Here is a 15,039-nt window from a genome sequence, read left to right on the forward strand (position 1 = left end):
AGAACGAGAAAGGTATTTTCTCTTTCGCGGACGGATCCTTTCAAAAGTCCCCGAATTGCATGCTGGCATGCATTCATGCTAGCATCGACACTCGAGTCCCTCTTCTGACGACAACGCTGACAGCAGGGAAGCGTGAGAAAGAGTCGTCAATTAACGCCATTTTTCGCCCAAGCGCACGTAGGCTTTCCCAGTACTAATCTGGCCTTGTTGTTCAACTCTGGCAAGTTGTGCATGGAGAAGGAAACAGCTTTCGCCGCTGGTTGTCACACTTGACCGCCCCACAGTGCGGGATGACAGCGATTCTCATCATAAAAGAGCAGAACAATTCCACACAGAAACACCAGATGGAAGTTGATCCGGCTCTCTTGTCGTCTTTATCCTCTTGCTACTGAGTTCGACTGTCTCACGAAATTTTTTCCTTCGAAGCTCACACGTGCCGGCATGAGCCTTCTGGCCACCGGCTACCCCAGCTGTGACTCCTCCCTCCGTTTTTTCCCGATGACCCTTTTCCCACAATTGCGTCTTTTTTCCTGTTTCTTGCACTACGTGAAACACCCTAGCCTTCCTTTTCTGCACTGGCCACCGGCGTCGACTCCCTGGGCGCCGCTTTCTCAGCTCGAGCGTCCAGTGCGGCTGCCTCGAGTGCGCCTTGCATCTCTGCATTGCGTCTGGGGAGCCTGGGGATACACTGCTCTTACTCGGCCGCCTACTCGGGAATCGTCTCTCCTTGAGACCCCACTCGTTTTGTCTTTCTCGTCCTCGACGTATGGGAGTTTTGGAGTTCGAGTTTCTGCTGGTAGACGTCTCCGAAACGCATCACGTGGACCTGTCTGTGCCGCGCCGAGAGAGCGCACTTTGTGTTTGTTCTGCCGCGTTTGTTTCCTTCACTTTGGCGGGGAGCACGTGCGACGTCCTGAGCGTACTGGCGGATTACCCGCAGAAAACCAGTTACTTCTCTGTTTCCGTTCGTTTCCCTTTGCCGCGGCGCGTTTCTTGTGGCTTCCCTGCGTGGTCTGCTTACTCGGGGGTGGTCTTAGGTCTACAACTTCTTTTTGACTGGTTCACCTTGTGTCAGATACCTTTCGGGAGCCTCGGAAGTGGAGAAGACCCATGGCCTCCGACGCTTTCAGCGCTGCTGCGGGCACCGCAGCGGCTCTTCTCCCCCTCGTTCGCGCCCTTCTCCAAGACGTTTCCGACCAGCTCCGAGTAGGCGGCTCAAAAACCACCAGGAGGCTGGGACGACAACGAGGCAGTGAGGGAAGACCCGTTGAAGATGGAAACTTGGCGAGAGGGCCAGACGCTGACTCTGCGGAGACAGCTTCCGGTGTCGCGCGGAAGCGGCAGAAGGGTTGTGCCCTTTCACCAGCCGAGTCCTCGTGTGAAAGTGCGCCGTATCCTCCCGATGCGGCGGCGGGTGAGAATCCTTTGCATCCAGCGCCTTTGAGTGCTGGGAGCCTTCACCCTTCGTTTGAACCGTACCCGACAACCGTCGGGTCGGGATGCGCCGACATTCAAGACTCATGTTTCAGCCGACTACCAGAACATGTCAAGTTTTACACGCATCGTTGTTACGCGCGGCTTCACGCGCTGATGAGGTGCTTGGAGTCAGGGGGGTCGTCCCCCCGTCAAAACGCGGTAGGGGCTTCGCCCCTTTCTTCTCATTCGTTGTCAATCTCTCCCGTCGAGACGGAATTCCTGACCTGTTTACGTGACCTCCTTCTCAGCCCGGTAACATCTGAAGCAGCAGTCCGCTACTGCCCGAGGCTTTCCACTGTCATCGCTGCTTCGCTTCTTCTCTCGAAGTCTCCATTCTGGCGCAACCCCTGTGTTGGCCGTGAAAACGTTCCGGCTTCCCTGACGGAAAAAGATGCGTCTGCGAAGAAAAAAGGAACAAGCCTGCCGCCCCAGAGGTGCGGTTCGTTCCCAAGCTGTAAATACTCTGCTCAGGCGGAATGTGGGAAGCCGCCTGAGCAGACCTCCGAGTGCATGAAAAGGTTAAAGATGCAGGCAGACAGCTGTGTCTCCGCATTCGACGCAACTTCTCCCTATATTACTCAAGACGAAGACGAGGATTCACAAGAGACTCGCTGGGCTTGCCTGTCCATCCTAGCTGCTCGCCTGCTTTCCGATCGGCTGCTGGGCACTGCTGCGGCCGATTACCTCGGCCGAACGCTGTTAGTTACATTGACAGGCATACCGAATGACGAGGAGCCCCTCGAAACTGACAGCAGAAAGCGGAGCGGAGTGCCGACGCGATTTTTGTCGGCCGACTGGACGTGCCGTGTCACGGATCCAGAGGATGCAATCAGGAGGCTCCTCAGTTCTTTCTGCCCTGTCCAGCACGCGAAAACAGACGAGGCGGAGCAAAGCGGTGCTGTCCCTGTGAAGAGCGAGGGTGCCGCCTCCGGAGGTCGTGCAAGGGGTTGCGCGAGCACGCCCAAGAGGACGGAGGCCTGCGGCGGCTCGCAGGCCGTGCACGATGGCTCACTGACAGAGCGGGATCATTTCTGGGCTAGACAGTGCCTAATTGCTATCAGACGACTTCTCTTGGGTCGAGGCGGCCATGACGCGACTGCGGCGAATCGTACCCACACGGGGGCGGAAACGAAAACCCGGGACCAAACGATGTCCAAGGGACTCGGGGACGGGGTTCAAGCAATTAGTCTACGAGCGCAGCTGCGTTTGTCGCCCGTCCTTTTTGAAATCTGCCGAGCTCTGCGGAGTTCCCGAGATCCGCTGCTCGCGTTCTTGGCTTCACGTTGTCTCCTATCGCTGTTGAAAGTTAAGGATACGGGCCATGTTCGCCTCCGCAGCTCTGGAGTGTGTCATTCAGAAACAGGCGCAGACGATAGTTTGGCCACGAGCGACTTTGGCTACGAATCGGTACGGACTAGTGAGGAGTCCAAACGCCTGCTCAGCGCTGCTATTGAGAAACCTCACGGTCGTCAATCAAATGTGGGCACTGAGCCCAATGGCCCCGATATTGATTTCTTCAGAGAGGCTGAGCTGTTCTTCGGAGTGGCAGGCGATGCCATTCCGGTATTCGACGACGCATGCAGTGCGCTGCATGGGTGCATGTTCCCCTCGTTGATTTTCCTCTCCTCGTTCCTGGAACGACGGGCGCTTGCACGGACCCCTGTTCTTGGACGCGCCGCCTCTCTGGCGACAACAGGCTTTGCCGATGCCGCAGAGTTCACTGCCATGTTCGAGCGTCTTCTTTGGTCCTCCTCGTTGTCTTTGGCCGGCGGAAACGAGGACACGAAGAGCCTCCACGGGTCGCCAGAAGCAGAGCTCTTGACTAGGAAACCGTCGACTAGTTCACCAACGACAACCTTTTTACCCTTGGTGTCTACGCTCACAGCCCGGCTACTGGTCGACAAACTGCGTTGTTGCTGCGTCGCCGGTCAAGACGCGCAAGGGCGTTCACGACCTGCTATTCTCATTCACGGGCCCTCGGGATCTGGGAAAACGTCGCTCATTCGTTGGGTTGCAGATATTGTGGGACAGCCGCAGCCGCCTGTTCCATTTTTCCTGGATGATCAGACGGATGCCAAGACTCTTGTCGGTAAGTGGAGACCTAGTACCATCTCCGTCGGACTGGCCCAGTGTGGGAGTGCTGAAGTTATCTGATGCCCGCAGACGATTCATTAATTGTTCACAGCAAACCACTGGGATTCGGCGTGTCCGAGGTTCGCGGTCGGCAGGCGTCGTTTGTTGCAGTGCATGGAAACGTCACAGATTGGTCTCGCTTCGCGGTGCAGTTTACTTGGCATGTCTAGTCTTGGAAGCTGCAATCTCTGTTTCCCTGGAGATCACTAGACACTCGCAGCGTGAGCAGATTCTTTCTCATGAGCATCCATGAAAAGCTGGCGAGGTGGTGCCCGTCACGAGCGTGTCTTGAAGTAGAGGGTGGCTCTGACGGCGTGCTGTGCCATCGGGTTTCCGTGGGCGAATGATCGGCGGGTGGGGGAATAGGCCGAGCAGACCGTAGAGAAGTAGCAATAGTGTAGATTTTCAGCAGCGTCTTCAGTAAGGAATTCACCCGTTTTTCCATGGAAAGTTGTCCCGTAAAATAATGCATCCCTGGTATGATGTGTGTACCTTTAGGCTCCTGGGTATGCAGCAGGGGCGGCGGGAGTCTTTTCACATGGCAGGATGGTTTGCTTACTCGCTGCGTAGCAGAGGGCCGCTGGTGCATTTTCGAACAAGTTCAAAGGCTTTCGACGAACGTGCTGACACTCCTGGCCAACGTCGCCACGGAAGGACGGTTGGTGATCGACGAGCAGCATCGCGTAGTGCAAGCACATCCCAGGTTTGCTCTATTCGCCACCATTACGCCTAATGAGGTGGTGGGAACTGGCGGCCTTTCGGCCTTTCTCCAGGCACTACGCTCCCCAGCCACATTCTCTCACCAGCTGCCGCCCGCTTCTAGCTTTGATGGAGGAAGCAGTGGGCCTCTGGGGGGGGTTCCTGCTGGAGAACTTGATGGCGCGACTCCAGCATCTCGAAAAATGGAGAGGTGCCCCCGAACATCAACCCTTGCATGCGCAACTCAAGATGGTGCTCCTGGTGGCCGGGGAAACGCGAAGGCGGTCCTGCTCCAGCTCTTTCGCTCAGCACCAGAAACACCTCCTTTGCTGAGGCCATGGATCACGTTACATGTACCTCATCCGACGAAGGCTGACATTCTTCGCATCATCGAAAAGTCATTCCCGGCTGTAAACCCGATCGCTGCGCGCGTTGTTGCAGCAGTCCAGGCGTCGTGTTACGGCACCGCGAGTGCCTCGCCCGGGACGGCGATGCCAAGCGACGAGTACTGGGCAACGGAGCGCCAAAGGACGACCGAGTTCTACCGCGCCGCTGGAGGGCGGCTGCCTCAGCTACGCGACCTCCTGAAGCTCTGCAGACGACTGGAGATCGAAGCGCAGGCTATCGCCCCATCGGCACAGGGTGCATTTTCAGGCAATCACTTGACGGAGGCAGTTCGGTTACGGGTACTCCGGGCGGCCGTGGCGACTCTGTTTTCCTGCATAGGGAATGCAAAGGATCGCCTTGAAGTTGCGGCTCGTTTTGGGGCTGTGTGGCATCTGGACCGGAGCCTCGTCGCCTACCTGCTCGAGGAGGAGGTCCCATCTGTTCAGCTGAAACCGGATCATGTGGTCGTGGGGCCTTACACGCTGATGCGGGTGACCTCGGCAAACTCGTCTTCGGGGGAGTCGGCGTCCAAGTGTAGCCACCGAGGATCTGTGTCCTCGCGCCTGTCACACAGCGAGCGGCCAAATTTGGCGGCGCCGACTCGCAGCGTGCTGAACTCGACAGAGGCTCGGCTGGGCAACGACAGTGTCACATCAACGCAGGAAACCGTTGCTAGGACCGGTTCCATTGGCTCCCCGTACTCTCCAACGCATTCGCAGCTGCGTCTCCTGCAGCAGGTCGCTGGTGCTCTCGCTCACGGCGAACCGCTGCTGCTGGTAGGAGACACGGGATGCGGGAAGACAGCTCTAGTGTCCTACGTTGGAGCGCTGACCGGCAATGAACTCGTTGTCTACAACTTCAGCGAGCAAAGCGAGGCCGCGGATCTTATTGGGTCGTGGCGACCTGTTGAAGATCCCGCACGGCAAATCAAAGAAGTGTGGCAAGAATGCATATCGCTTTTGCAAACGCAAGCTAGAACGGGTTTGATGCCAGTTGGTGCGCAAGACTGTCGAGGGAGCGAGGAGAATCTTGAACGCGATGCAACTCCCACAGAGAAGAGGAAAAAGAAAAAGACATTGGCGAAACATGACAGCGAGAACGACATCCGAGGGAGTAGTGATGACCCACAACGACAGTATGGCAAGCTGGAGATGCCGCAGTTGCTGGTTAACGGACAGCGGCTGTTGCATCGCAGAGCATTCCTTGCAGTTCTGGAACTCATTATAGCCGTGGCGAGAGCATCGAAAGATTCATTTGATGGTAACGGGGCAGTGGCTGGCGGTCCTTCGTCTCGGGAAGGAGGGAAAAGGAGACCGACGAAGGGACTAAAATTGAAGATAGAGGACAAGAGGCAAGGGCTGATGCACATTGGCGGCGCGACCGCAGAGGTGGCCCATGCCGACCGCGACCGTCAGCATGGCGAAGATACCATCGCGGCTGTTGCATCCATCCGCTGGCAGAAACTCGCGAATCAATGCGAGCGGTTGCTACGTGACCCAGAGGTAGTCGGGGAAAGTGCGCCGACTCCACTGTCGCTCTCTTCGTATCTCGTTTCAGTGGGTCTCAAGACAGACGCGTCACCCTTGGCGGGCACGCCCACGTCTTCGAGCTCAACGCCAAGCAATATTGGAGGCGGAAAAACGCATGGGATGAGGTCCCCAATTCGTTTCAGTCTTCGTGAAGGTCTGCTCGTCGATGCGATCCGAACGGGCAAGTGGCTGCTTCTTGATGAAATAAATCTGGCGCCAGCAGATGTTTTGCAGCGTCTCTTGGGAATCCTAGATGATCCCAAAGAACCCTTTCTGGTACTGGAAGACAGCAGCCGGGCTCCCGTTCAGCGCCACCCGAACTTCCGGCTCTTTGCTTGTATGAATCCGCCGCGTATTAGCAGCGTGTCCAGTCCGTCTGGGACATCGATAGCTTCGCCCATCAGAAACAGGAATGCAACAGGGAAGGGGGGACCCATTATTGAGGGCCCGACAAGCGCTGCTACAGGCAAAAAGGAGCTTCCGTTTGATTTCCGTAACCGGTTCACTGAGCTCTACGTCGACGAGATCACGCAAATCGAGGACGTGGTTGCAATCGTCGACAGCTACCTAGTTCCTCTTGCTCCACATCCGCCCTCTCGCTCGCTTGCCCAGGTGTACCTACAGCTGCGTAAGCTTGCGTCCGACTACCAGATCTTGGATGGCTCTCGGCGACCTCCGTCCTTTTCCGTCCGGACACTTGTCCGCGCACTGAAGCACTGCGTTGCAACGGTGCGAAGGCCTGTGTCGCCGTCTCCGCTTCATGTGGCGCTCTCTGACGGTGTGCTGTCGGCCTTCGCCACGCCGCTTGCGTCTAGCAGCGTCAGGGTCGTAGAGGAACTGTTGCAGTCCACACTGGGCAGCGCTGGCACTAAAAGTTCTGAATCTCGGGCGGCGAAACCGAGGGAAAAAGATACAAGTCTGGCTGGGCGGGCTGACGTGACATTGGTCATGTCCAGTGACGGCCGCAAGGTGGAGTATGTCAAGGTCGAGGGGTATCTTATTAAAGCTGGTACGTTTAGATATTACCATTGCAGCGTTCGTGCATTTGAAGTCCTGCAGAGGCTTCGCTGCCTCATAGCGAAGCGCATCTGTTGCTGGATAGGGCTAGAAAACACGCTTCACCTCTCTGGATGCCTCGGTTGGATGGCCGCGGGAGGCGTACCTGTTTGATAAGCTGTGGACCGCCGTGTGAGCCAAAGAGTGGAGTTCACCACACTTTCATGCCCAGCATAAAACGAAGGCCACTTGTGTTCAGTTCTGGCTTATCGGCACAGCACTGCAGCGAGCCAGTCTGAATATGCACGCGTTAAGAACCCCGCGTGGCAGCTATGCGGCAACGTGCGACCGCGTGCAACTTGTGTTCTTGCGGCGCAGGCCCGCTGCCCATCGACGTCGACGGGGCTCATGAACGCTACGTCGTGACGCCTTCCGTTCGAGCGCAGCTGCGGACACTTGCTCGGCATCTCTCCGGTAGCCGGTCGGCTCTTCTTCTCGAAGGGCCAACATCTGCGGGGAAGACGACAGTTGTGTCGTTCCTGGCTAAGCTGACAGGTCACGCGTTCCTGCGAATCAATAATCATGAGCACACGGATGTTCAGGAGTACACGGGACAGTACGTGTGTGGCGAGAAGGGAGACATCGTCTTCGAGGAGGGCCCTCTTGTCAAGGCGGCCAGGGAAGGTTCCTGGGTTGTAATCGACGAGCTGAATCTCGCGCCCAGCGAGGTTCTCGAAGGTACGTTCCAGCTATCAAGCAGCTGTGCTTCACCAAGGTTCTGTACAACCGTACCATGAACCCTTCGGACAGTGAGCGGAGGGAGACGGTAGGAGACACTGCTCTGCAGGGGCGAAGCTGCGCCCATTCGACGGTCTGAATTTGCCATGTTCACTGGTGTAGAAGGCATGAGCAAGTGATTTATCTGCGAGCCCACAGCGTTAGCGTGCGGGTTATGTCTCCAAATACCTTCAGGGTTGAACCGTTTGCTCGATGACAATCGTGAACTGTTTATCCCCGAGACGAACACGACGGTAAAGGCGCACGCAGACTTCCAGCTGTTCGCCACGCAAAATCCGTCCTGCTTGGGACAGTACGGCGGTCGTAAGAATTTGTCGCGAGCCTTCCGAAATCGCTTCGTTGAGCTTTTCTTCACCGACTTCCCAGCCTCCGACCTCCTCGTTATGCTGCAACATCGGTGCAAACTACCTCTCTCGCGGGCTCAGGCGATTCTACGGACGTACACGGAACTTGCGACCAAGCGTTCCCGCAGCTCTGTAAGTGCAGCTCTGGTCTGTTGCCTGGTCGTGCGTGTTTGAACGTCTTAGGGCACCATAACGATTTGATGCAGTGCGCCCATCGTGGGCAGAGAGTTCGGATTTGCTCTCCTCTTGGTCTCTGATGAGTCGGTATACGAATCACTCTGTGGACCGTGATTCGATTGATCGAATGCAAACTACCGATTCGCACGCCTTGAGTATGTGGATCGTGATACAAGCCGATTCGTGCTTCGAAACATGGCATCGGCTAAGCGTGTCTGCTGTTTGATAGCCGTCACTCATCAGGAGAATGTTCACATGGAGGGTGTGCGTTCAAGATCTGTGCAAATCACTTAGTGTGGCGTGAGTCTCGGTGACGCCTCTGTGATCGTTGTAGGAAGGTGAGTGAGCGAAGGTACTTGATGATGCTTCTAGCGGGACTGCCTTGAAGGTGCGTGACTCCTGCCCGTTATAGCTACCGTAGCTGAGCATGCGCCACTGACCCTGAAGCGGCACGCCCACGCCGCGTGCGGCCTGGGCCTTCTGAACAGTCAAAAGAGCAAACCTACGAACTGTTGCTGCGTTTCTTCGGAAGCACCTTGGCAGCCGCCCCAGATTTTTCTCGATGCTCTGCGTCCCTTTTCATGCGCAGGTTTTCTCCGGATCTCACAGTTTCATGACGATTCGCGACCTTCTTCGGTGGGGTCGCCGAGTCGGGAACTCTCCGTTTACTTTCGCCGAATCCGGATCAGACAGGGAGCGGGGCTGCGTGAAAGGCAGTGCTGCGGCTATGCCAAATCGCATCAAGGGACAACTCGCTTCTGAAACGAAACAGTCGGAGGCTGTCGCAGCGCATGCCTCGCTGCCGGCTCCTTCGTCCATGGAAGAAGTGGCGGTGGAGGGGTGGATCCTGATAGGGGAGCGTTTGCGTAACCAAGATGAGCGAGAGATGGTGCAGGAGGCCATTGAGCGCCATTGTCTCAAGTCGACCGCTCGCCACCCGAAGCGCCTTTCCGTCGACTACACAGCAGACCCTTACGTTTCGCGATTCCGCACGCGGTTAGAGAAAAAAATTGCTGGTGTGTTATCCGCGTCTGAAGACTCCTCGAACAAATGCACGACAACGCGCGAGCCGGCGACAGTTTCAGGACAGACGCCTCGGAAGGAGCTTGGAGCACTGCCCGGTTCTTCCGAAACGAATGGAAACGGGGGGGGCAGTAGTGGAAACCATCGTAGCACTGAATCGCGGCTGCCTCCGTGCTTTCCCTTCGTCTTCACAGAAAGTTCGTGCCGCCTCTTAGCCCTCCTGCTTCGCTGTGTTGCATTCGATGAACCCGCACTTTTAGTTGGCGAGACTGGCGGAGGGAAGACTGCAACGTGTGAGCTGGTAGCGTGGGTCGAGGGTCACCGAGCGAGTGCAGCTGCGGAGTTTGCGAAGTGCCGCGAGGCGGGGGCGGACTCAGCTCCTGACCAGGCTGTACACAGCCCCGAGGATGCGAACAAGGACACTAATCTGATGAGCATGTTTAACTGCTATTTGCAAATGGAAGCGGCAGATTTGCTCGGAGGCATGAAGCCAATTGGCAGGGAGAGAGTTCGACGCGCGGAGGAGGAGGAGCGACAGGGCAGAAGTATCTTGAAACGTTTGCTGACGTTCAGCTGCGAAAAGGATGTTACATGTGACATCGCCGAAAGTCCTGTCTCACATGCATCGCCGTCGAGTCTCCCGGCAGCATTCAGGAAGTCAGCTGCCGCGCACACCGCTGACGCCTTCCGGTTCCTGGGTGGCTCGGCTAAAGCTGTCGGAGCAGCCGTGAGCGCTGCTGGAGGGGACTGGGTCAGATGTGCAGAAATGATATGTCGGGCAATCAAGGCGGCGCTCAGACGCTCCTTAGTTACCGGGACGAATGAGACCAAAGTTACCGGGACGAATGAGACCAAAGCGGTGTCCGTCTGCAATATGGCCGCGCCGCGTCACCAGCAGAGAGGAAGCCGAGATCCTGAGACATCGACCGCGAACGCTACCGAGGGTCAGGACAAGAACGGCAGTGGGAAGGACGTCAGTACGAGGCAGTGGCAAAACATGGAGAACGAGGAAGCCGAAGATGCTGGCAGCAAACAAGCGAGCAGAAACAGGAGAAAGGCGAAGCGACGGAGAGAACGGGCAGTAGGCTCGGAATTGGACGTCGCGACCGAGAAACTCGACAGCTCCGGAACGGCAGAGCCCCCGCACTCTTTGAGCGAACAGGCCGGGACACGCCCAGGCTGCCTCGCTCGTCTGAGTGCTGCACCAAGTGGACACTCAGACGGTAAAGATCTGGCAGACAAAGAGGAAAACGCGAGTTCTGAAACGGACAGCGATCGTGAAAAATGTCGCGTCTACGTCGACGCCGTGATGAGAGCTTGCACACAGTGGCTTGCGGCTGTACGCAGGACGCAGCAGGTTTTCGAGTGGGAAGATGGCCCGATCGTGAGGGCGATGAAACAAGGCCAAATGTTTCTTCTGGATGAAATATCTCTCGCTCAGGATGCGGTACTCGAGAGGCTGAACTGTCTCCTGGAAGACTCCAGAGAAATCGTGCTCAGCGAGAAAGGTGGAGATGTAGAGATTATCAAGGCTGCCCCAGGTTTCAGGTTCTTCGCGACTATGAATCCTGGGGGCGACTTCGGCAAGCGAGAATTGTCTCCAGCTCTCCGGAACAGACTGACTGAAATCTATGTTCCTTCTTTTGACTTTGAGTCCGAGGACGCCGTAGCCCTCGTTAACCGTCGACTCTTATCGACGGCGTGCGACTTCGTGATCCGAAAGCTTGCCCAATTAGAGACGCGACTCGCTGCCGACGAGGGAGCTAATGCCAAGAAGGGGATCAGCCAAGAGGCCAATGGAAGTATGGCGCTATCGCCGTCTGCAAGGCTACCTCAGAAACAGACGGACAACGCAACAAGCTGCACGGGGGTGACGGTTGTCTCTGACGAGGACTGCCGTACAGAAGCTTGTTTGACGGCTGTGTCGTCGGCGGTGCTCAAGGTATTGGCATGGTTCGGTCGCCACGCTCAGCGAGGCACGTCGGTGCGTGATATTTTAAGCTGGGTGTCTTTCATGGACGCGTTCGTGAGTCAACAGACCCGACTTCTCGAGTCGTTGGACAGGGAGAGGGAGCGCGCCATGGTAGTTGGAGCGAGTGCCGATGGCAGGAGTTCCGCCGCGCACCTGGTCACTCAAGCTTCGGCGTGGGCGTTAATTGAGGGATTTGTACACGGAGGGTGCACGACCCTTTTAGATGGTCTTGGAGTTGGCAACGAAGTGCGTGTTAGCAGGAATGAATTGGTGGATTTGGAGATGCTCCTGTTGCACGGAGGGAAGCCTTGTGACGGTGAACCGGTGGCGCGAGACGCTGTGGACGGAGACTGTGACCCTCAGCGGACAATTGAGACGCGCATCGTAAGCCAGGGAAGTCAGAAACTGGCACGTCGGGCCATCCTGGTGGTGCTCCTGATAGAAGCGGCGAAGCTTCAGGCGTTTCTGGGGGTGACGGACATTGAAGAGGCGACCCCGCTTCGCACGCTGAAGGAAACGGCGCTGTCCGGTACCAAGACGTCTTCCTCTCGAGGTGCCGGCAGGGAGGTGCTCTTGTCCTCGATAATCGCGCTTCGTCAGAGAGGCGCCCTGACGCTTTCCTGGAGACAGGTCGTCGATTCGTTTGGAGAAGACGGCTTTGAGTGGGCGAGGCGGGCACTGCGAGAAATGGCTGAGGGGAACTCACACCAAGACCCGTTGCCAAGCGGGGTGCCGAAGCGGTGGCTCAGCAGTCTCGCTGTTGGCCCGTTCCGGCTGCCAGGGAAGCACAACGCCAAGGTGGAGACGCCTCTGTCCTGTACCCAGAGAACCCGCGAAGGCGCGGCTGCGGATCAGTTGACTGAGCACAAATCGGGACTTTCAGCTTGTGAGGCCGCCGCGACAGCGCGCGAATCCAGTGCTGAAGTCGCAGAGCGAGCTGGTTTCGTCATTAGGTCACCGGCGACTATTGTGACCCTGGGGAAACTTTTGCGATGCCTTTTGTTGGTGCAAGGAGACGTTCAGGCACCGCTAGACGACGATAGGAGGGAGACTGCAGAGGACGAGGCAGTGCCACGCCATCCGGTGCGGCGCTCCGCGACTGGGCGACATGCTGTGTTACTGGAGGGACCTCCCGGAGCTGGAAAGACCTTTGCTCTGGGAATGCTTGCAGCACTGTGTGGACGTCGTCTTGTACGCATGAATATGAGCGAAGATTCAGAGCTGAGTGATTTAGTCGGAATGTTCGTCCCCTGCGGTTCTGAGGACGAAGATCGAAAGGAGCCGTCAGAGCCAGCGGAAGTTAGCGAAAATGCTGCGAAAGCTACTGCTGAAAACCAGGATACCTCACGCGAGCGCGAGGGTGGGGCAGACTCGGATAGCACCAAAACCGACACCTCTTCACAGTTCCGGTAAGACAGCTCGCATCTGCAACAAAGTCTTTCGTGCTCCTCAGGTGCTAGCCACGTTCCAGCAGACGGCGAGCCGCTGTATCTGCCAAATATCTTCGCTGCGGTTCGTGTCGTTTGCCTTGGCTGCAGGTGGGTTGATGGGGTGCTGACGCGTGCGGTGCGGAACGGAGACTGGATTTTGCTCGATGAGATCAACTTGGCAAGCCAAGCGACGCTGGAGGGCCTGAATTCGCTCCTGGACCATCGGCGTTGCCTGTTCCTTCCGAGCTCTCCAGCGCCGCTCATTGCCCCTCCATCGTTTTGTCTGTTCGCAACACAAAACCCTGCGGCAGCACGAATGGAGTCTGGCAAGACGTGGCAGGAAGGGATGGACAGCGCCTCCGCCGATGGGCGCGCAGGTGCCGAAGAATACAACAATGTGGAAGCTGAGCTGCCGGGGGAGGAGAAAATTGGTTGGAAAACGAATTTTAATCGTGCGCCGCAGACCAGGGGAGTGAGCGGCCGAAAAGGCCTGCCACAGTCGTTCTTGAATCGATTCTACAAGCTGTCGGTAGACGACTTGGGACCGAGCGATCTCAGGGCGATCGCATCGAACATCATCAAAATCCGCCAGAACGGTGCTTTGTCAGATCTGGAGAGGACGTCTACGGTCTTCTCTTCATGCGTCGTTCAATCGGTGCTGGCGCTTCGAGGAGTGTCGTGGGCCGGAGCCTTTCAGGGCCGAGAAGAATGGGAATGGAACGTCCGGGATGTCGTCAAAGTGATGCGCCTTATTTCACAAGGAGTAAGGGGCGTCGGCGGATCGAGTAGCTGGGAAGGGTACCTTTATGACAACCCGCTTTGGAATGGGGTCGTTTGGGTTGGAGCATTAACTCTGGTGCAATTATGTCCACTCCGGCTACGTTCGTGGGAAGACAAGGCCTTAGTCCGCGTGTGACCATATGTAAATTGCCGAAATCGAGCGAATTCTTGAAGATATTAGCCACTGACCGCCGGCGAGCTTCGGCATTCACTATTGGTGACACAAAAGTGCACAGATGGTGCAGAGTAGGTGCGTGCAGAACGGATCGCAGTAAGGCGGGTTTCCCACTTTTTCTCGTCATCGTTGACAATGGTGTTTCAGCTACTGGTTTGCTGACAATCTTGTGGAATCTGCTGTTTTATTGGTCTCTTCTGTGCAGCTTCCTTCTCGGGACTTCCGTGTCGCCATTGCCGTCACACTCCTCTCCCGGCTTCGCTGCAAGAGAGATGTTGACGCCGCATCTGCCTGTCTTCAACAGTGTTTTGAAATGGCAGGGATCCACCCAGGCAGGGTGCAGAAAGCAGCAGACGGTGCAGCCCAAGACAGCGACCGGTTTTCAAATGGCGAACGGCTTGAGTGGTGGAATTACTGGGGACGCCGTTTGTTCGAAGGAGGAAGTGTGACCCAGTCAGTGGTGGGCGACATGTCGCGTCAGCGCCTGTCATTCGGCTCGAGCGCTGCAGCAACAGCTGCTAGCGCTAGGGGGAACCAGGGTTTCTTGGAGTTCTTGCGCTTCGACGGCAGTGGCGGCAATTTGTGGATAGGCGAGATGGCCCTACCTGTGGCGGCGGCCTCATGTAGAGACGCCGAGGGTGGACGTTCTCGATCGGAAGCCGCCACTGAAGCAGCGGAGCCTCCGGCTGCCGCACCTTCCAACGACACCATGGTGGTGCTCCTCGATTCTCAGAGAGCGCTCATCGGCGCTGTGGCCTGCGCGGTCAAAGCGCAGTGGCCTGTTCTGCTAGTCGGCGATCCGGGAAGCGGTGAGCGCAGTGCGGGTAGACTCAAAGGAATACTGGGCGTTTGTCTCCTTTTTCGCGAACCACATGAAGGGTGCTGGGCCCCGTAGGCGTTTATGATGGCTAGATTTGCTCGACGAGTCATGCGTACGACTAACTACTGAAGTGCAGGTGGCCAAGGACAGTGTAACAAGCGAGGCCTGTAGGCCCAGCGATCCCGCGAGTTTATGCTAGTCGAAGGCGGAAGAAGTCAAATGCTGGTTGCATAATGTGTAAACCAAGTGTTTTGTTACCACGTCAGCCGCGTCGCCATTTGTGAGTCGACTTCTCGCTTC

The 15,039-nt window shown here is 56.9% G+C and overlaps 1 protein-coding gene across 1 annotated transcript in view; it reads left to right on the forward strand.

Moving 5' to 3' along the window:
• Positions 1 to 1,110: 1,110 nt before the first annotated feature.
• Positions 1,111 to 15,039, forward strand: part of NCLIV_017650 (hypothetical protein) — a gene marked incomplete at both ends in the record, with an annotated part of 35,349 nt that continues 21,420 nt past the window's right edge. The window contains 8 exons of the mRNA XM_003881957.1: positions 1,111 to 1,206; positions 1,948 to 3,565; positions 4,183 to 7,233; positions 7,599 to 7,958; positions 8,193 to 8,494; positions 9,129 to 12,943; positions 13,073 to 13,727; positions 14,125 to 14,728. Of these exons, the coding sequence (XP_003882006.1) occupies positions 1,111 to 1,206; positions 1,948 to 3,565; positions 4,183 to 7,233; positions 7,599 to 7,958; positions 8,193 to 8,494; positions 9,129 to 12,943; positions 13,073 to 13,727; positions 14,125 to 14,728 (10,501 nt within the window). The remainder of the gene's footprint in view (positions 1,207 to 1,947; positions 3,566 to 4,182; positions 7,234 to 7,598; positions 7,959 to 8,192; positions 8,495 to 9,128; positions 12,944 to 13,072; positions 13,728 to 14,124; positions 14,729 to 15,039) is intronic.

The sequence above is a fragment of the Neospora caninum genome, chromosome VI (genome assembly GCF_000208865.1).
Source record: "Neospora caninum Liverpool complete genome, chromosome VI".
Taxonomy (NCBI): domain Eukaryota; phylum Apicomplexa; class Conoidasida; order Eucoccidiorida; family Sarcocystidae; genus Neospora; species Neospora caninum.